Genomic DNA, 22,186 nt, shown 5'->3' on the forward strand with positions numbered 1-22,186 from the left:
ATATATATATATATATATATATATATATATATATATCAAGAGCAGAAAAGACATTACCGCAGCTACATAACCAGCACCAAATGCTACCACCTTGGACCTAGGAGGCATTCACTGATTAAGAAATATCAGAGGTCGAATTTTGCCCAGAGAATGTGCCTTGCCCTTTTTTCCCAGTCTCTGCACAGTATGAACAAATAGTTTTGTGCATTTTCTTTTGCAGTTGCTGTTTTGCTGGATTTAGAATGTTTCATTACTTTGTTTTCGAAGGTGCTGTGTTTACAATATCCGTTTATTTGTGAGAGGAGAGAGACCAGAAGGGGAAACACAAAGCTTTGTCCATTTGGAACCACACAATTCTGTTGTGGAGCAGTCTGGAAAATTATAAGGAATTGGAGGCGAAGCCAAGGGAATTTTGTTCTCTTCGCTGGTTGAGCAGGAGAGCATAGGAATAAGGGGAGTGGTTTCCATCCCATGGTAATGACGCAGTCTAAATGAAAAGAGTTTCACATTGCTGACAGAATCCATTGCCTGCCCTGAACTCCTCAGACTCCTGCACCTTCTTCATTCGGAATATTTTCCCCCAAGTCTCCGAGATTTGTTTGCTAACCTGGGATGTGGGACGCAAGAGGTCTGAAGCTTCAGCCACTTCTGAGTTCTCGTTCCTGAGCTCTCTGTGACCAGAAACCCTCTTATTTATTTTGAAGGCGGAAACAATGTCCTTTCATTGCCTGCATGCATAACTCCCGGATGCCCGAAACAATTTTGCTCAAACTTCCTGCCAACTCACTTTTGGGCTGCGACTAAACAGGGAAAGTTAGGGCCCCAAAGGACAATTGTTCAGAGAAGCTGGGAGCAGGTAGAGGCAACGCTGAGTGATGAAACTCATCTGACAATTGTCATCTGCTCTCCTTGCATCTCGGGGGCTCATTCCTCCCAGTCTCCTGGGGACACCTTGCTTCCCTCTCCTCTCCATAATGTTAGCTGTTCCTGCTCCCTTCTCCTCGCCTACCTGTCCTCCGGGATGAAGCGGCCGCTTTAAGCCTGTAAACTGTATAAATTTCCTCCAAAATCAACTTGAAACTCAGTTTAAATTGGACGGCAGGCCCCCCTGGCAGAGCCCACCCCTGCTGAGGGCGTTCAGGCCACAGTCTGATGGCGGGTGCCTGGGAGCTCCCCACTCTGGGCATGGCGCTTCCTGTGTAGATTGACCTGGAGACCGTTCCCCTGACCCCTCGGGACTGGAGGAGGAGTCCTGGTGTTTCCTTCCCCGCCCAGGGAACAAAGTCTCTGAGAGTCCACATTTAGAAGCCAAGCCTCACGACGGAAATCACCCAAGGCCCTGTGGAAATGGCAGAGCAGGGGCCACTCGAAGTCCCTGCTCTCAGGGGTGCAAGAACAGCAACTTGCCCTTTTCCTAAACTAAGTTTGCTTTCAAATCCCATTCTGATGAGGCACAAACCTAATGTCCGTGGAGCGGGGTTTCCTAGGTCTCTGTTCCCCAAGGGGGAGTTTCAGTTCCCTGCCATCAGCAGTGCTCCCAGACCTCTGGGAAGTCGGCTCTCTGGTCTTGGCAGCCTCTTCTCTGAGCTGCGGTGCAGGCTGCTTGCTGCTGATGCATCCTTGTTTGTGGCCCACCCCTCAGCCCCGGCATTCCTTGTGGGCTCCGTGTCCACCTTGTTCCCCACTGGCCCTTCTCCTGCAGGGGTCTCAGGGCACCCCAAGGAAGCAGAGGACAGAGCCCTTCACCAGGACCCCCACATTTCTACCTCATGGCTTCCCTTCCACCTTGCCTCTCCCAAGTCTGGAGGAACTTTCTGGTCTCCACAGGGAGCCCAATTCTCCAAAGACTCTTTTGTCTATTCATGAGGCCTTTCCCAAACATTTTGTGAATGGCCACAATCTTCATTTCCTAAGGGCTCTTGGAGCAAGCACATAAGCCTGAGAGAAACTTGTTTTCTTTGTGTCCCGTCACAACATTTTATGAATTTGTGACCTGGACCAGTGTGGGGGGTGATACGCGGAAGGGGACATCTGAAAGACAAAGATGGTACTACTTACCACTGAACCAGCTGTCCACACCTTTTTAGTATTAGTATTAGACAGCTTGATGAACCTGCCCTTTGCTTCGAGACTGTTCGGCTCGTTTTTCCATCAAGAGCCAAGGCCAGCAGTGTACCTGCTTCATGATGACTAGGATCTTCTTACTAAGCAGCTCCTCTTAAGTCTTTCACGTCACTCACATGGCCAGTTCCAGTCTGTGGATTCTCATTGATAGAAAACATAAGCTTTGGAATCAGACCCAGTGCTGCACTTACCTGACAGCTCAGTGGCCTTGTGCAAATGAAAGGGGGAAGAGGAGGAGTCACCAGCTAGTCAGAGACTCAGGAAGTCTCCGGAAAACTCTGGGGGTGGGGGACTCTGCCTCGCTTCCTGACCTCCACAGCAGCCCCTGCCAGCATCTTTTCTATTAGAGGTGCAGCCTCTGGGAAAGCCCTGCCAGTCATCATCCAGTACCTGTGAGTCCTGGGAAAATAAGCTACAGCTCTTGGTCTACCTGGGCCTCAGTTTCTCTATGCAAAATAGAAATTAAAACCCCCGTGCTTCTCTGTTCCTGGAGTAGGATCATTTTTTATTCCTCCCCAAATACTTACTAACACTTATGTTTTACCAGGCACCAAAACATTTGCTGAGGATGTGGTATAGACATGGCTTTGCCCTTGTGATGCCCACATTCTAATGGGAGGTACAAGCAAACAAGTAAATAGGCGTATATAATAAGCAGAACTTGGGCTAAGTGCCAGAACAAAGAAACACAAGAGTTTGGGGTAAGGCACATCTGGATTGGAGAAGGGTTAGGATTTGTGAGATTCAAATAGCGCATTTGAGAAAGTGACATGTGAGTCAAGCCCTAAAGGATAAGAAGGCACGAGACATACAAAGAAAAACTTCCTTGTGTGTGAAAGAAAGAGCAAGTGCAAAGGTCCTGTGGTGGGAAAGAGTATGGTTTATAGCTGGGACAAAATGGGCCAATGGGAGAGGGGTATGAGATGCAGCTGGAGAGATAAGCAAGGCTCTCATCCTATAAGGCTTTATGTCCTTGAAAAGAGGCAGGTGTTTCAGTGTAAGTGGTGGGAACACCATGCTCTGCATGGTCTGGGTCTTGCCGTCTATCTGGCCTCATCTTTCAGCTCTTTCCCACAAGATCTTCTCTTAAGATCTGATTTGTAACTTATAGAGACCACACTTGCTGCTAATGGGGAGCAGAATATGAAGAGATACAGAAATGCAGTCAGAAAGGGCCCTCATCTTTTGCCTACATAGCTGCAAGCATTTCCTAACTTCCAGACTTCTCCAAGAGAGCTCATCTCATCTGAAGGGCTGAGTGCTGGGAGGAAGGAGCTTGGATCTGTGTGTTTGCTAATTAACTTATCGTGATCCTTGCAGAGAATTCTGTCCATATATTGCTGGGTGGGTCATTAAATTGACTTCAGAAATTAGAAATTACATGGGCTTTCTAAAAATGACATGTTTTAATATTTCTTGGATATTATTTTATGAGAAGCCCTCAGTAATTTGTTTTTTTGTTTTTATTTAACTCTTTGGCTTTACAAGTCCTCTTGGCAAATCTTTGTTTCCCCTTCCCCAGGCATGAGGGGAGCACAAAAGGAAATGAGAACAATGGCTCTTATACTAGGGGTAGAGGCAGAACTTCCATTGCCAGCTCTGCCTTTGCTGTGTGACATTAGGTATGATGCTGCCCTTTTCTGAATCTCTTCTCATCCTGTAAATGACAGCATTAGAAGAAGAATTTCTAAGGTTATCCCTTCTGCTGCTAAGGGATTGTGATTCTTTGGCCTTGAATCAGACCAAAGATCAAGAGGTTGATCATTAGTTACTGATTTTCCTGAGGTAGACTGGACATAGTTTAGTGTGGCCCTTTACTATGTTCTTGGTACCTTTTCCTGAAACCACGAACATGTTGAGAATCTCCTTTGGAAGTGGGTGATATTCAGTCCCTTCCTGCCCCTCCCTCCCAATCCACCATATGGGCCAATAGCTTCCGGTGATGTGTGAGCTGGAGCTCTGAGGGTGGGCTTGTCATTGTGCGGGCTGTGCCCAGCCCCACCCTGCGTGTTTCTGGGGCTGCACTTGCTGGTTTCTTCACTCTGCTGGACACCTCCTGGATAACGTGATCAATGGCATGAGTTCTCTTGCTGTTCCCACTGCCCACAAATCAAGCTCTTAATAGCCCAATAAAATCATGAGATTCGGGATAAAAAAGTGATTGCATTGCTCAGATGCTAATGAGGCACATATATCTGAGACAACTGACTAAAGTCTGTGGAAAGAAGGTCTCGGCAAAACATGCAAGGTGGCTAATTTACAAAGATGTGGAGCATTCCAGATAAGAGAATGTCACACACCTTTACCTCAAAGAGATGTGTTTAAAATAGCTTGCTTTTCCTTACATATTTTCCCATGAAATATTGGGACACCGATGGAGTCAGTACAAGCAAGGTGGCTGGGATCCGCCCACCAGAGCCCTTCTGTCTGCCAGGTTATAGCCAACAAACGTACCAAGGTGGCAAGCCAAGTGCCTCCAATATGTTCCTAGAATGTGTTGTGCAGTCGATAATAAATAACTCCTAAGTTGTGTGATTACATAATGATAGCCACATTCATTGACCTGTCTATCAAAAGAGCCATATTTGAGTTTGAGCTCCTTTCCCCTGGGCCCATGAAGCATTAGCTTGGAGTCTTTAAAATTCCCAGCAACCCTGGGCTAAGTGCACTGGGGTGGAATGTAGTCCCTTTTGCTTAGTAATCCATTAGCTAATGGGTGTGAGCCCGTCAGTTTTCTATTTATTCCTTAAACCATTAAGGTTCACCTGCTGTGCGTGAGACTACACTTGACAAAAAAGAGTGATAGTTGAAATAAAATAAATATCAAGCCTTACGAGATCTGATGGGTATTGTTTAAAATAGAACGGGCTTCGTGGAAAGGTAAAGGTGAACCAACTATTACAAGTTGACACATGGCATCCTGGACATGATGAGGTAAATAGAACTTTGTTACATTACGTTCCAATCCACAGGCGCTCACTAGTGGAAGGAGAGTTATTTGAGAACTGTCTTCCAAGTAAGTGCTCCCCAATATTTGTCAGCAATGTCTACCTGAGTCTCTTGGAAGCTCCTCGATAAATCTCTCCATCAACCTTTTAATGGCTTCCTTTTACTCCTTAGATAAAAATCAAATTCCTTCCTGACGAACCCCAAGCTCTGCATGGTCTGGGTCTTGCCATCTATCTGGCCTCATCTTTCACCTCTTTCCCTTGCTCCAACCATGCTGATATATTTCAGGTCCATCGCACATGATATAAACTCTCTCTTTAATGTGCTTTCTTGCCTTATTCATCCTTCGGATTTCAGCTTGAACACCATTTTCTCAGGGAAAGACTTCCTTCGTAGCCCAAACAAAGTCAGGTATCTAACTAGATGATCTCCTGGTTTTCCATCCCCTATAAAGCCTTCAGAACAGTTAGGATACACACACACACACACACACACACACACACACACACACACATGCCTGTTTCACTGGACAAGAGCCGAAGACAGCCTGAAAGACAGAGACTACTAACTTCTGGCTTTGCTCACCATGGTTTTTCCAGTTCCATAGTGTCTGTTGAATGAATAAAGGAATCAACTAGTCTTGAGAGATCTCCATGGACAAAAAAAATGCAGAGGTACCCTGAGGGCCATTGAGTAATAAAGCTTAGCATTTCTTAGGTTTTATTCCTTATAACTGAGCTTTATTGTATGGTACCTCATTTTGATATCATCAATTTCTGTCATGTACAAAAATTTTTATTTTGCTCTCTATAGACAGCCTAATTAACAATCAAAACATTAAAGATGAATATACTAGAATTAATGCTGTAGTCATCTTGCTCATCACAACTCAAGCAAAAAAACCTTTTGGTCTCCCAGATTACTTGCTTTCCTAAATCATTGTGGAGAAATGATTCTACTTTCTGCTGTTGTCCAGATATCACTAAATTAGAGCTTATAGCATATGGATCTTCCTAATTACTTATAACTATCCCAGATCAAAGATGCCCTTTACACTAATTATATCAATATTTTGAAGCATTATTGAAAGCAGAAACCAAATGGCTCTATAATATCCCAAATGCAACCTCACTTTGTGAGAATGATAGAGAAGGGACCTTTAAATCCAAGGGCATCTACTCATTATTGCTGTGAGCCAAGTACATTTCTAGGAACCCATATATGGCAGTAAATAAAAATGCTTACAAATAAATACATAAATGAGATAACTCCAGAAAAAGAACAGAGCTATGAAGAAAATAGTAAGTGGTGGTGTCAGAGAACATGACTAAAAGGAGCTGCTTTAATTGTGTATTCAAGGTCAATTAGGATGATATGGTCCAAGTTTTATCCAAGAGAAGGAATTTCTGGGTCAGCTATTGCCACAGTAATGCTGCCAGACCAAAACCACCCTGTGCAAGCCACATGGCCTCCACTCACATCATATCCATTAACATCCCATTGGCCCAACCAAGTCACATGGCTAACCCAACATCAATGTGTTGGGAAACTTTACTCCATCCACACTCTGCTTCCTTGAAGTAGATTCTTAGAGGATTGTTTTCTACAACTCTTGACTCTGCCTTCTGGGGAACTTTTGTTTTTACTTTTCAGTCATTTGTAAAAGGGCAAGCAAGGAAGGATTTCTCCCTTTCAGAAATTTAGCAACATTCTCAGTCTTCTTCCTGGCTGTAGAAATTTCACTGGCTGAGATGTCTTTTTACATCTCTAACAGCCACAATCTCTTCTAGTCCAGGATGGCTACAATAATTGCCAATGCACTGGTCTCAAAAACTGAGTGGGTTGATTATGTATTTAATTCCAGTAAATTCTATGCACTGAAGTCATACTCATAATTCTTTTTAAAAATGCCATTCTCTCTAGAGTTAATTGTGGTTCTTACTTTGGGCACCTGGAGCTTCTATGTGATCTTTCTAAGAGGCCTTTATGCAGCCAAAAGGATCTACGTAATCTTTTCAGGGGCCTTTAAAAAGGTTGTAATGGCCACACTCTTGATTTAGACTATCTATTCTCCTGGGCTTTATCTTAATGCTCGTGTTCTTGGTCTATCCACACCCCCCCACCCCCGGCTTTATTTTACTTTAAGGGTATTTTACTGGGTGGAGAGTACAGAGATGAGAAACAGTATCACTTTCTACACAGCATATCCCCGGTTTTCTGAGTTCTCTGTATTTTCTCTCAGTTGTGTCTGTAAACCAGACCATTCTTTTCTGAGCTTATCTCTTTCGTGTGGCACCTTATCAAATGTGACTACCTACAGCCAATTCAGGCTTTTAATATTCCAGTTCCAAATCTCCTCACACTATCCCTGAGTCAATAGGTACATGTCTGCCTTTCTAGATTATCACGGGTACCACTTCACCTACATGTTTTACTAAATGCTTACTAAACATTTCACCATTGAGTAACACAGGTCATTATTCTCCAGATCTCCTATAGTTCCCTTACCACCTACCACCGAGGTTGAAAATAATTTTTTTCAGGTTTTTCTTATAATTGCACCCACTTCTAGGTTTCTATTTCTGTGTCAGTCAACTATTGCTATAATCAATGCCACATAACAAATTGTTCCAAAGCTCAAGGGCTTGTAGCCATAGCAAGTATTAATTCTCATGCTTATAGATTTGCAGGGCAGAATATGTGAGGGACAGCCAATACTGTCAGAGTGGCTCATGACCCTGCTTCAGGCTGAGGATCAGTGAAGCTTAACTTTTGTCAGTAGGGTCTGGCCTATTCCATGTGTGGACACTTGAGAACTGGGTGGAAGTTTCAACAGCTTCCTGGGGGAAGATCTTCTTCTTCTAGTGAATCTCTGGACTGTAAGAGCCAAATAAAACTTCACAGTCATGTCTATGGCCTCTGCCTTTATCATGCCAGCGAATGTTCCCCGTACATAAGTCACATGGCTAAACTCAACATCAGTAAGATGAGAAGGTAGACAGCACCTTGCCAGCTTTCCTCACGGGGCTCTTCTGAACTTGTCATTACATGCTTGTCTCTTAATTTTCTTTTGTCTTTTTTTTTTTTTTTTTTTTTTACTGAATTATTTTCCAGTGCCTCTTACACCTAGCTCCTAGGACAATGATGGACACATACTAGCCACTTAAATATTTGAGTGAGTGAGTAAAGAAGGGATAAGTGATTTCAGGAGATTTCTTGTTCTGAATGCAAATAAGCTCCTAAGAGTTCATGACTTTGTTAATCATATCAAAACTTCACCTAATTACATTTCACCTCAACCTGTAACATTTATATTTTTGAACTCTGAAGGGGCATAGCAGGATCACACAACAAGAGATGATTTACAGATGCCAACGTGTGAGAAATAGCTCTTCACTCTTCTTCCGCATGTCCCTAGGTTACCCTCTTTTCACCTTATCCTCTCCCACTGAGCAGCTGTGCCAAGCCCTTGCCCTACAGATTTAATTTTTTTTCAATGTTTATTTATTTTTGAGAGAGACAGAGAGGGAAGGGGCGTAGAGAGAGGGAGACAGACTCTGAAGCAAGATGCAGGCTCTGAGCTGTCAGCACAGAGTCCAACGTGGGGCTCAAACCCACAAACCATGAGATTTGACCTAAGCCAAAGTCTAAAGCTTAACCGACTGAGCCAACCAGGCACCCCTTGCCCTGTAGACTTATTGCCAGAGTTTGCTTCCCTTGGCATGTGACAATATTCAGAATGATTCTTCTCTCCTGTCTGGAGCTCACTGGTACATTTTCTGGTACTAAAGTATAATGAAAAGAAATGATTTGGGGGATATCTATTGTTGTGGTTGTGCTTGTAACACGCATCAACTACACATCATCTTTTGGTTTGATATGGGAGCTGTTGGAAACATTTTGTTTTGTTAAAGGAGGAATCGTTTTTTTGAAGGTGACCCTTTGGATGCCAGGGATCCTATACAGGTAGATTGTAAGAAGTGAGAAGGACTTGCAAAAATTTATTTTTTTAAGGCAAGGAGGTCCATCATAGTGTTGTATATAATATTGAGAAATGAGACCTTAATGTCTATCATTTTGAGATAAGTTAAATATAGTGTAATATATTTGACCTGTTATAGTATAATATGTTTGACCTGTTATATTCTGAGGGGCAAGACTAGAAAGCCATGAACATATACAGCAAGATGCAGTGTTGTGCTCATGCAAGAGAGCAGACCTGATGGAGTAGGAGTTAGCAAGGCAAAGCTGGAGTGAAGTGGAGGTATATCTAGGTATAGATTAGATATAGATATAGATATAGATATAGATATAGATATAGATATAGATATAGATATAGATATGGATATAGATATATCTCAACACATACATACATGCACACACTGGAATCACAATTTCTAATACTAACAGAGTGGTTAATATGCACCAGGTACTGAATGATAACTCCTTATGTGCCTTATTTAATTAACATCAACTTCTTAGATATCTTTTAAGATAAATACTACTATTGTCACTTCTTTTTAATGGATGAGGAAAAAACAGGATTAGAAAATTTGACTGATTGTTTCGAACCCATCTTTAGCATATATTGATTATTGAGCTAATACATTCCATAGATATACCAAATCTTGTGTCCATATATGTCTTAAACAAATGGGCTTCAAGGTCCAATGGAGACCCTCTGTCCTCGTACAAAGTTGGTGAGCAATTCACTTTTAATTGAGGATAATTGCACCGTTAAGGACCATTGAGAATTTAACAAATTTCTATAAAGTTACTAAAATATCACCTCATATAAAAGTAGGCCCCCAACAAGAGAATGCCAATTGCCATTTGCACCATTTCCGTGTTGATTTTTATGCTCTTTTCTAGGTTCACCTTAAGTTTAACAAAGCAAACTGACATTTTGCTGGACATGAGGGTGTGTCATAATATTCTGTCCTTGTGGAGAATAGGGCTTAACATTGGCCTTTTCAGTTGAGCACATTGGGCTCTCAGTGTTCCTAGGGCATTAAATGTAGGGTAGGAACATTAACCTTTGAATCATAAAGAACAAAATTGGGGATCTCTAATCTTTCAGCTGGTTGTAGCTGCTTTTAAAGGATGAAGAGAAATTGACCAAGTCCCTAGAATTCCATGCACAGACACTCATGAGGCAGGTAGGAGTGATGGCAAAGAGAAGGAAGGGGCTAGCCAGAGGGGTATGGGAATAACCAGAGTAATGGCTCTGCTTGAAGAGCTACCAGTGAACCGAACACTGATGAGGAGTGTCGCATAGACAGAGATGAAGGGAAGAATGTAGGAGAATGTAGGGATGCATTAAAAAAGGAAATGACAGAAGGAGGAGATAAACTGAGAAGGAGGGACATTGTGAGTGGGAAAATCAAATGCTATCCACTCTGTGGTGACTGCTGCCTCCATTTAGAATGGTCTCTCCACTTCGCTCCAGCTTTGCCTTGCTAACTCCTGCTCCGTCAGGTCTGCTCTCTTGCATGAGCACATCACTGCATCTTGCTGTATATGTTCATGGCTTTCTAGTCTTGCCCCTCAGAATATAACAGGTCAAACATTAACGAGGAAGTATTTATGGACCTTCCCCTCCCACAGCCTGCCAAAGGGAATCATATTTGGTTATCCCAATACCTCCCCTTTTCCCAGCTCCACTGAAGATGAAAGATTTTCTTGCTGGGAAAAGACATAGTTGAGAACAATGCAATGCAATGAGAGAGATGGGCAAAGACAGGAGGAAAAAAGAAAAAGCATGCAAACTCAGAATAGGCTTTTTGTCAGATGGGTTGAGGAAACCAGTGTCTGAATAAGGTGAGGAGTAAGGAAAAGGATAGTAGAGGAAAGAGAAGCTCAATAGGAATTACTGTGAACTTTACATTTAGATTATTTTTAATGGTCCTTAAGGGATTTGAATTTTTAAAAATCCAATTTCTTTCTATCTAAATTTGGGTGTTGACATAGGCTTGAATGTGTGCCGAGGTAGAGCCATATACTCTCTCAGATATATTAGGGTTACAGAAACATTTACCACAATGTGAAATTATATATTGGTGTGATTGCTTGATTCCTATCTGTGCCCTCCTCAGACAGTAATGGAGGAAGGAAACGTGTCTATTTAAGACACAATCACACCCCAATCCTTAGCACAGTGCCTGACACAAAGAAAGCCCTTAGTAAGAATATCTTGAATGAACACCTATGTTACAGAAAGCCATGGCTACTGCCCGGTTCTAATTCCTTTCCCTTTGCATTCTTTCATCTTATGGCTGCTACCATCCTTGCCAGGATCCCACCCAAATCTATCCTATGGAGCAAATCAACTTCAATGGGACTCCCTCCTTTTTGTTGACATTTGGTCAGCTCCTTTCTGGAGTACTAGATTCTCCTTCTAGCCCAATTCCCTGTGCAAGACATTTCCTGCAGAAAGCCGACCTCAAGCCTGTGGTTCATTCCAGGGTTCAGAACTTTCATTCTTAATATAGAATGTGGAAATTCTACAATCGGTGGGAAAAAAGTATGCCAAGTAGATAAAAATCGGTCCCACTGCAGCATAATTCTCCAGAGAAAAGAGATACAACTGCTTGATGCTTAAGTTAAAAAAAAAAAAAAAGTAACAAAATATTTCCAGTTCCGGAAACTGAATTTCATTCCTAATGTAAATATAGAAGCCTCTGGAGAAGATCATGGCTGGGAGAGGGAAGGAAAGCACACGGAACAATAGGAAGGGATTTCACCACCCAGCTCCACAGCTTTATAGCAAAGAAACCACCCCAAGAAATCAACTATATCTTTAATAGTAGTTGCCCCAGTCAGAAAATGGAGTTTGATCTTGACTTTTTTCCTCCCTCAATCCCCACATTGCATCGGTTGCCAAATCCTGGTGGTTCTCTCTCGCTAAGTATTTCTCCATTTTTTAAAATTATTGAGTATATTTGACATAAACCGTTGCGTAAGTTCAAATTACACAGTGTACAATGGCTTGAGGTGCCACATTTATATCTTGCAATGTGATCACTACCATAGTGTTAGCTAACACCTTCATCCCGTCACATAATTATCATTTCCTTCTGTGGTAGGAACAAATAAGATCTACTCTGTCAGCAACTTTCAAGTATATGATAACACCATTGTTGACTACAATCACAATGCTCAATACTTCTAATCCTATCTATTTTCTTTCTTTCTGTTCTCTTGGTCCAAGCTATTCATTTTTTGCCTTGAATGTGCACCGGCCTCTTAGTTACCCTCCATTTCCCCTCTGCCTCTCTTCAACTCATTCCTTATGTGGCAACCAGGGAAATATATGTTTGATCCCTGCTTGCAACGTCTGCGACTCACCACCACTCATGGTTACAGTAAACATCCGTTGTCACATGGAGAGCAAAAGAAGAGAAATGAAGGAGGAAAGACAACAGACTCCGACAAATCCTCTGAGGGCACTTGCTATAACAGGAAGTGGAAAGGCGGCACATTGAAACCAAAGTGAGGTCAAATAGTTCTTTTCTTTCCTTTAAAATGGGATCGGATTGTGGGCTGATAAGAAAGTACTTCTGAGTAAGGAGAAATTGATGATTTTGGAGACAGAGGGTAATAATTCTAGCAGCAACAGTCTTGAGAAAGTGTGTGATATGAAGCATGCTAAGGCAGGCACAGTCCTGAGCATGGGGTGTTGGAGAGACTTTACTTCTCTAGAAGTCTACCTAAAAGTGAATTCACTTGTGGGAGTCTTTCTGCAAGGCAAAAGGAGATGGGGGGAGAATGATGCATACATTTTCACATTGAATGTGGCCGCTGCAGAATATACAGATTTTTTTTCCCAATTACATATTCCATTTTCCCATATTCCCATTACTTTGCATTAATTTTAGTTATTTTTTTCTCATATAGCCAAAGGCACTGACCATGGCCTTCCATGGTCTACTTGCCTTTATCTGCTCAGAGAGCTCCTATTCACACCGCTCAGGCATTCCCTCTTTGCAGTGTTCCTTGATCTCCATGGATAGGGCAGATCACTATGACCCTCATGTCAGCCTGTGTAAACATCTCCTTTAGTAACTTGTCTTTTGGCCAGAAGTCCCAAACTAACATTCTTGAGGCTCATGGATTTTGTATGCCCAATGAAGTGTTTTTAAAACACTATTTTTGGATTAGATGACAACATTTTTAAAAAATGAAAATTTCACACCAAAAAAAAAATCCAATAATATATATAGCATTCTTGAAAAATGAAAGATGGACCTCACTGGGCCCACATTCCCATGTGGGGGCAACTGCCTAGAGCAAGCAAGGTGCTCCCTGCTTTTACCCCAGCTCACCCCCTCTTGCTTTACCAGCAAACACAGGGCTGTGAATTTATGTGCCAAGCTGAGCTGAGACTTGGGCCCAATGGGCAGGAAGTATGACTGGTTTCCCTGTGTATCGTAGCATCTAGTACAGTGCCAAGCAGCATACATCAGTGCTCGGTATGTGTTGTGAATCGAACTTTCCAAGTTCTGCAGTGTCCTCCTCACATCTGCACACTCTAGTCCCAGAGCCTTTCTGTTTCTGAATGCACAGATCCATCCCCAAAGCTCACATCCTTACAAGTGCCTTCATTCCCTCTACCTAAGGTGCCTGCCCTAACCTGGTTACCTAATCCGTCACATTTCCTCTGAAATGTCACTTTCTCTAGAAACCTTCCCCAGCCCTTCAGGTTAAGTCAGATCCCACTGTAATATACTTCCAGAGCACTCTGGACTTTTTCTTCATTGTCATTGTGCGTTTGTTAGTATGGACTTGTGTAGTGGCTTAACATCTGTTTCCCACTCAACTATAAGCTCCATGAGGGCAGGACCAGCATCACTGCTCTGACTGTGGAATCTATCACACCTCACCCAGTGCCAGGTGCATAGTAAATCTTCACAGTGTATGTGAATGGATGAGTGAATGAATGCTTGCAAGAAATAGGCCTTAAGGAAAGTGGAGGCCAGTGTGTAGAGGTGTAGATGTCTGTTTTCTACGGTGGGGCAGTGTGACACGCATGTGTCTGTCACTCTCAACTTTCTAAACTGCTTTGATGGGCATAGATTTGTCTTTTCTGAGACTGTGAGTGTTCTGGGGGCAGGGGCCTCTTGTTAATTTTTTTTTTTTTTTTACCTTCTGTATCGAATACAGGGATGTGTATCTAATACAGAATTCCAAAAACAAAAGAAAATGTATACTAAATGACCAAACTAAGCAACATGTATTTCCTTTTTAAGAAAATGACAATAGCTTCTCTACTTATTAACTTGTTCATTACACTCTTTCATTACTTCCAGTTGGGCTCTATTCTAGAGCAAAAGTGTATCAACGATGCCCACCACAAATGATCGAGATGGTGGTTGTGTGATGGCCTATTAGCTCTGGTCATCAAGTTTCTGTGGTCTATGGCTTATTTGCTAAGTTTTTGAGGCCTTTTACAAGCATCATTAACCTTATCATATCCAACAATTGCAAAAGCAGGGAAAGCATTGGGCGGACAACTGGAAAGACTCATGGTTTTGATAGAATTTAAAGTGAAACCATTTAACAGGAGAAGGTGCCTACTGGGTGTTTGGGGAACGTTTGACTCCAGATTTGGTTGGTTTTATCCAGCAGAGTGTCTTATCCACAAGGGATCTAAAGCTGTAGATCATAGAAGCTTCTGAGTTCACACATGGCTCCTCATCAATGAGCCAGGGCACATAACTAATTGACCAGAAGGCTCACTGGGACTAATTAGCAGCTGTATGTGAAGAGCTTGGTTCAGACTCGTAGCATGGAGGATGGCATTCTACAATGGCCAGATCCTGGACTCACAATTCAGTCACTATAGGGGGATTGCACTGCTTGGCTGGTAAAATCGTTGAGGCTCCTCCTGGCTCCTCTGTGGGCCAGTGTGCACATGTGCGCATCCATCTGCTGCCGCCAGAGGGCAGCAGTACGCTGTGCGTGTGCAATTTGCATTCCCAGATTGGCAAATCCCCAAGGATTTACAAAGAAAGAGAGTGGGTGTCTCAGGACTACCCAGATTTCTTCTCTCTGGGTGTCAACACTGGTCTGAGTAATTGCAAACACAGACCTTCTACATATGTTGGACTTTGGCTCATCTGAACTATTGAAATGAATACACAACTAGAAGCTGCCATCACAGACAGGAAGTAACTTTAATTAAATATTGTGAAAGTTGAAAAGTTTTTACAGCTTGAATTTTTGCAAAAAAAAAAAAATTATAACAATCTCTACAGTAGTTAGGTTCTCTAACAATTGAACTGTACAGTGTGTGTCTATTCAAAAAGTTTGATAGGAAGGTGAAAGGTTAGTAGACTCAGAGATGACTTCGTTAAGCTGCATCCTAGTACAATGTGAGGCCAGGGCGTGTTAGGCAATCCAGTCATCCAGAAGCTGTATTTTTCCCCCAAAACTGAAATCTTAATTCTCTATTTCATTTTCCTCTTAAAGCCATATTCTGTATTTAGGGGAACATCTTTTACTTGTAGAAGTTTTGTGTTGAAGAAAGAGGGTCAGAGGGCCAGAACATCTTTTCATCTAATCAATATAAATAGAGGCAACAGAATACAAATTATACACATTTTAAAGGCTCTTTGGACTTTCAAGAAAAGTTCTAACCACTACACATGGCTGACAGATGGGTGGCGTTTGTTGTCAGGGTCTGAGCCGGACACCTCACCGGCTGACCATTCCTTCACAAACAGTTAAGGGGCTCACCAGACAAAATATGGCTTTAAATTGTATACATCTTCAGGCCAGCGCTTACCACACGAATTCAGACAACTTTTCTGAGTACCGAGAAGCAATGCGTCCACCTTGCTTACATTTTCCAGTTTTTTTATTATTATTAATCATCATTATTATTATTTCTCACCTTGAAAAATCAGCTTTCCTCCCCCTCCCTTCCCTCCCACAACCCCCCTCCCCCACCCGCCCCAACCCATAAAAATCGCACTCTGACAGTCTAGTGAAAACCATTGCAAAATCCATATGGGGGCATGCACAGTTGCAGCATTGTTGTAAATTTCTTGCTCTACTAGAAAAAGTTACATTGTCTTAAGGTAACAAAACAGTTCTTTTGTGCTTTTCCATTTCTTTGTTTTTTTTTTCTTTTTTCTTTTTCTTTTTTCTTAGAATGTTAGTGATGACTGACAGTTCTGGTGCACAGTTACAATGTACAAGTGAAATGAATATGATTTGCATTGTTAAGGCATCCAATCTGCTGGTTTATATTTATGTGAAAGACAGAGGAAATATACAAGCAGACTTAGGAAAGAAAGTATGTTCATTGATTTCTATGAAGTTTCTCCCCCGAAATTCAATGCACAAAATGCGTCACTCCAAAGGGAGAGATTCCATGCATATTAATAGAGTAAAACAGCATTAGGGTTTTTTTTTTTTTTTGTAAGCTTCCAAAGCAAAGGATACATTTTTTTAATCTACAGAACTAAATGCTACAAGAATAATATGCTACTATTTTTTTTTTTGCCATATATTGGAAAAAACTTCTTAACTTACAAATAATACAAAAATAGACAATGGCTTTTGGGTGGAAATAAAAAAAAATTGAAGCATGGTTTAAAACAAAACTAAAAACAACTATAAATGAAATGTTTAAAAATCACATTGAAACAGCTAATACAACTGTAGGTGACCAAACAAATACACACTTTTCACATAGCAAACGTACACAATAAAATAACCCGGGAGTGGGAGGAAAAGGAAGAAGGGGAAAGCAATGTACAAATTCCAAAGATAAATACATTATTTATATGGATATTTTACAAAATCCCCTTGAAAACAAAAAGCCTTTTAATTAACTTTGCAAGTATGTGCAAGCTAAAGGTAGTGAGCTTTTTTTTTCTTTGCAAAATATGCAGTAAAATCTTTTTGTGATATTGAAAAACTGTCTTAAGACATTAAAATGTATAAATAGAACGACGACTTTGGCAAAAATCACAAAAAATCTACAGTATTTATAACTACATACAAAACACAACAGCAAAGAAAAAAATATCAGGCAAACGCATCCTCAGAGCTTTGCTGCGTCTTTGCTATTTATTCTTACTTTTAAGAACACTTCCCAGATAATGAGAGCAAAAATTCCATAGAACAGAGAACTATGTTTTGGAGCTCTCAACCTTCTTCTCCTTTCTCCCAGTTTCCTTTTACTCTGAATTCCAAAGCACTTAACCTGTCCCTCTAATCTATTATGTTACAAATGGTGAGGGTCACCGATACAGGTGTCATCTCAAATGGGAAATCCGAAATACCTGCCATGTTGCTTTTTGTCAGCTTTTGGAGGATTGGTATGAAGTCAGCATTTAGGATGAGTCAACTTTAAACTTGCAAATGGCGGCGTGTGAGTGGGATTTTGGCTTGATGACTGGAGGGCAAAATGTGGAATTCTAATTCTGTGCCTGGACCCTGTTCCGTGCAGTCTCATAGGGGATTCTCACACAGTATGTGTGCCATCAAGCTCTCCAGAGGCCATTGGCTTCCGAAGAAGTTGACATAAGTAAAAGAGAGAATTATATCAGGTTTAAATATGCAGTTTTAACAATCTGTCTAGAGGCACTGGATTTTTGAGTAGAAGGGAAAAATGTGATCACTTACATCACTTTTTAACTTTCCAGGCTGCATTTATTTACACAGTTACTTAAGACAACAATACAAAAGAGATAAATAAGCTTGCACTGCTAAGGGATGGCATGTTAAGTTAGATATTGAAAATGCACTGTCTGAGCTAACTACCATTTGATATGCTTTAAGGCGCAAAAGCCGACCCTTAGTTTTCTAAAAAATCTAACTGGCATTCCTATTCTGTCCCATACAAGCTTTTTTTTTTTTTTTTCTTCTTTTCTTTTTTTTTTTTTTACTTTTTTGTAAATATCACCACTTCATTCTCCCTTTACACAGCTTTAAAAACATCATAAATTAAAACATGGAGTCTTATTTATAGTGTCCCTTGTATACAGCTTTACGGTTTATAAAAGACAAATGATTGCAGAGTTAAGCTTAAAAAAAAAAAGAAAGAAAATGAAAAAGTGGATTTGCTTTTATCAACACAGAATAAATATATCCCCCAAATACTTGGGAGGTACAACTTTTAACCAACACTGCACTTGCAGAACCCTTCCAATTTCAGTATTTGCAAGGTCGGTGATATTGTTTGTTTAAAAATCTGCAGTTATTGTGATTCCTCTTAAAAAGGCCTGAGTTAAAAGTTCCACTCGGGGACTTGTATCAGATTACTCTCTGTAGCAGAATCCAACCTCTTCATTAATAAAATTCTTCAAGGCAATTCTTTCACATGGGAGGAACGATCATGCCAGATATCGCTGTGGAAAAAGAAGACAAAAGTCAGTGGTTTTGCATCCAAAATTCTCACTGAGGAAAAAAAAAAGATGGGAAAAAACACCCACACACCACTATGTTGGTTGAATATTAGTCACAAATGTGCTCTCATCTCCCCTGGAATGAGTTTTTGTTATAAAATATACATGTACTTTATTAAAAATGATAAGTCAGCCTGTGTATGTGTCTTTAATGTAACAGAAGATGCTAAACATCCCTCCAAATCTGATTTCAATCTTAAAATATAACTGGAAAGTTGCAGAGTTTGAGTATCGCTGGGAAAGTTGCAGCCCCAAACCTTGCAAACTAGTGAGAATTTCCAGTGTGTCCCTCTTTTTGCCCCTCCCTGTGACTTCCGTAATATAAAATAAAAAACTAGTTCATCCCACGGCTCTGTGCTATTTGCGAAGACTGAATACTAGAACAGCAATCTGAATGCCTATATTTCATCCCTCATACCGGGGAGAAGGAAATGCCAGCCACCTCAGGCCTTGTTCTGGGGAATATGAAGCTGGGAGAAAACGTGGAAAAGGAGGGGAAGGCAGGTTTGCATGAACCTGCAGGATGTCTCCTATACTACTGCTGCACTCAAGGTTCTGGAATGGTCTGACCACGTTCTTAGAAAATTATAGCCTAGGAAAGCTGGGGTGAGATCCTGGGGGAAATGAAATCAGTTTGGGGTAATCAAAAAATCTTTGGAAGTGCTCTGAGTTAGAAGCCCGCACACAGTGGTATTTAGAAAAGCACGGAATCCGACAGACCACTGTTCCACCTCTGGCTTTCCTGCTTTCTGAGTATGTCTCCCAGAGGTAGTTACTTGTTTCCTTGAACCTCTGCTTCCTCAGCTAGAAAATGCAGTTAACGGTATTTGTAAGGGCAGTGATATTTTTAGGGTTGTTGGAGATTTAAATAAAATAACATATGTGTGGTGCTTGGCCCGGCGTCAGCTCCAGTAAAGACCTCATAGAGGTTAGCTGCTATTACTTTTAACCCATCCCTTCTGCTGCCAAACTAGCTGTGTGACCTCATGCTAATTGTTTAACATCTCTGGTCTGTGTTTCTTCTTACATCAAAAAGGCACCACCCCATGCAGCATACTTCATATGCTGAGCATGAGGAATGAAGGGATGTCTATAAGAAAGTTAAAACAGTATGGCAACTTTGAAATATTTTGGGGTAAGAGCGATGTGTCCATTAGAAGCAAGAGGCAGCCATCTTTTGCTTCCAAAGATGAGAGAGAAAGTCATTGCTTTCGTTTTGTTGGCAACTCTAAATTTAAATTGATGTCCTTGTCAGTGATGACTGAGTCTAGGAAGTGGCTCTCTTCGTGTCCCAACTCTCATGTCCAAAAGAATGTGTCTTTTTTAAAGCAAACCCAACTACTACAAATCCTGCTGCAGACACGGGGAGGCTAGGTGAGCCTCTGAGCCCTGCAGTCCCCACACCCCTCTTGTTTCCCCTCCCCCACCCCCAACATTTTAAATTCAATTAAAAAATGTATTTTGCCAAACACTTTTTCCGTTAATTTTTAAACCCATCTGTATTCACAGGGAAATTTAATCCACATGTTTCTGATTCATATACACGTAAATCATCCAAATGTTGTTTTGCAAGAGCCGTTCTGCAGTCCAAAAGCTCCTGGAGTCTTTTCGTAAGCCCTCATAAGCCATTTTTCTTAGAAACAGGAAGTGTCTCTTGCCAAATGCAGGCCAACTTAAACCCCCAAAGATTCGAGATCAGTTGGAAAAGCAGTCCCCCTAAGATTCAAGTGAGCCTTAGATCTGACTGAAATGGGGAGCTCAGATTTTCAACCCAAGCCTTAACTTGAAACTCCAAGATGCTATAGCTCCAAAGGCAAGGGGGCAGGGGCTCTTTGCACTGTGACAGCTCAGCCCGGCTCTGCCTCCCTAAGGATCTTTCATCTAGGCTGGAGGTGAGTTCCGGCACCCTTATTAAAGACAGGTCTTTCTGTGGGAGTTCTAAGCCTCTGGCAAGAGAAGCAAATCTTACTTTTGCCTTCCACCAAAATCTACTTTGTGTGCCTGGCATTAAAGGGCAGTGCCCTATTGGACAGCCAGCCGGGTAGCTCAGGCAGTGTCAATACGATGCAAAGCAAAGCAGACAACTGACAAACTTCCTGCTGATTTGGTCAGTGGGTCTGGCCAACATTTATTAAGTTTATTAATTGGGCCCTGAAAACATCAGGATTTTTTTTTTAATTCTGGATGGCCAGAAGGACAAAAACAAAAAAAATAAAAAATAAAAAAGATCTAGCAATCTAGGGCCCCATTAAAAGTTATAAAGCAAAGCTAACTGATGTGCTAGTCCATAGCTAACAGTGCTTCTTAATCTGGATGACAGAGGGTGCAGACTCCAATGCCCTGGGAGCCCAGACTGGGAACATAAGTGAGCGATGTGCCCTGGTAGGGATCAAAGCGACTCTGCCAAGGGCATGCCTTCTTTAGAGCGGGCTCCCCCAACACGGCTGTGCAGAAATGCCTGCTCACAACCACCAGCTTTTCTGAATTCTTTCAAGAGAAGATGGAGATCTGAATGTTTTAAAATACAAAACAGCCCAGTTTATACATGTTAGCGAACAGTTAAAATTAAAAACAAACAGACATATTGGAGGGTATCTAGGGGGAGGCTTTGGCCTGTCCATACCTTCCTACCGTGCCTTTGTTGGCCCTCAGACTTCTCGTAGAGCCTAGCAGACACCACGGAATCTCTCTCCAGAAGAAGACCCGTATGTACCTGCACCCAACACTCTGCATAGAACACTGGGGTCACAGCTCCCTACATCTCTTCTGTGACTTCCTAAACTCCAGATGCAGAACACTTCTTGATGAATACATTTTAGGACAAGATCGCTGTTTGTAGTCTGTAAGCCGCTATACCTGTGAAGAGACCTTTTTATAAAGTAATCCCACTGCATGACTGCAGGGAAGCTCCTGGGTTTATAGGAGCTGTTTTTCCTGTATCTGTGCTTCAACCCTCAAGATTACTTACGTGGGTGAGAGGGATGGGTGTTTGAGGCTTGGAATGTTCCAGAAAAGCCGTTGGCACACTGACTCGCCCAAGTGGGGCCCATGAAGATTTCCACAAAGACACAACACTGTCAGAGAGTAACACATGCCAAACTTCACAGGACATCATCAGACCGAGGTGGCTCTGCCATTTTCCCCGGCGGCAGGGTGATCATGTTCTCTGACAGAAGCTCAGAAAACTATTGGTTTGAAAGGCCATGCATTTTTCATTAGGGTTTTCACATTTTGGTAAGAACAAAGACAAAATGAAAAGTTTTGCAGAGCTGGGAGAATTTGGAGTGAGGGTGGAATGTGGTCTTCCTCGAACCACCACATGTGTAGGAATTATGAGCTAATCAGGAACAGAATAGGGGGAATATCTTGCACAAATTGAGCATGTACACGGCGCAAAAGACAACTCCACACGATCGCTGTGGGACTGCAAGATATCTAGAGTCAGGTAGGGCCAGCCACCCTGAGCTATAATAAGGTGAGGAAAGAAAAAATTCAGTGCATGGGTATAATTTTTGTGAAATCACTCTGGTCTTTTGTTTTTAATTTTTCACTGCAGAGACTGTCCAGGACATGGTTAGGGTTTAAAATCACTACCCTGGGGGGAGGTCCAATCGCATGGTGACAGCCTCCTTGGGGCTGCCTCTCTCTTGATTAATGAAGTCCTCTGACGCCTGAAATTGCATAGTAGCCATGCT

At 41.8% G+C, this 22,186-nt stretch overlaps 1 protein-coding gene and 1 long non-coding RNA gene across 12 annotated transcripts in view; one reads left to right on the forward strand and one right to left on the reverse strand.

Annotated features, from left to right (window-relative positions):
• LOC121010070 (uncharacterized) overlaps positions 1-22,186 on the forward strand; it is a 369,296-nt gene that overhangs the window by 318,159 nt on the left and 28,951 nt on the right. The window lies entirely within an intron of this gene.
• EBF1 (EBF transcription factor 1) overlaps positions 16,190-22,186 on the reverse strand; it is a 390,763-nt gene continuing 384,766 nt past the window's right edge. For 7 of the 11 annotated variants that reach the window (XM_040443447.1, XM_040443441.1, XM_040443445.1 and 4 more), the window contains one exon: positions 16,190-18,434. In XM_040443447.1, the coding sequence (XP_040299381.1) occupies positions 18,403-18,434 (32 nt within the window). In that variant the 3' untranslated portion in view covers positions 16,190-18,402. Of the gene's footprint in view, positions 18,435-21,459; positions 21,566-22,186 lie in introns of all 11 variants that reach the window. The other 4 variants (XM_040443429.1, XM_040443421.1, XM_040443415.1 and 1 more) reach the window with 1 other exon arrangement.

This window comes from Herpailurus yagouaroundi, unplaced genomic scaffold (genome assembly GCF_014898765.1).
Source record: "Herpailurus yagouaroundi ecotype Mexico unplaced genomic scaffold, PumYag 29, whole genome shotgun sequence".
Classification (NCBI taxonomy): Eukaryota; Metazoa; Chordata; class Mammalia; order Carnivora; family Felidae; genus Herpailurus; species Herpailurus yagouaroundi.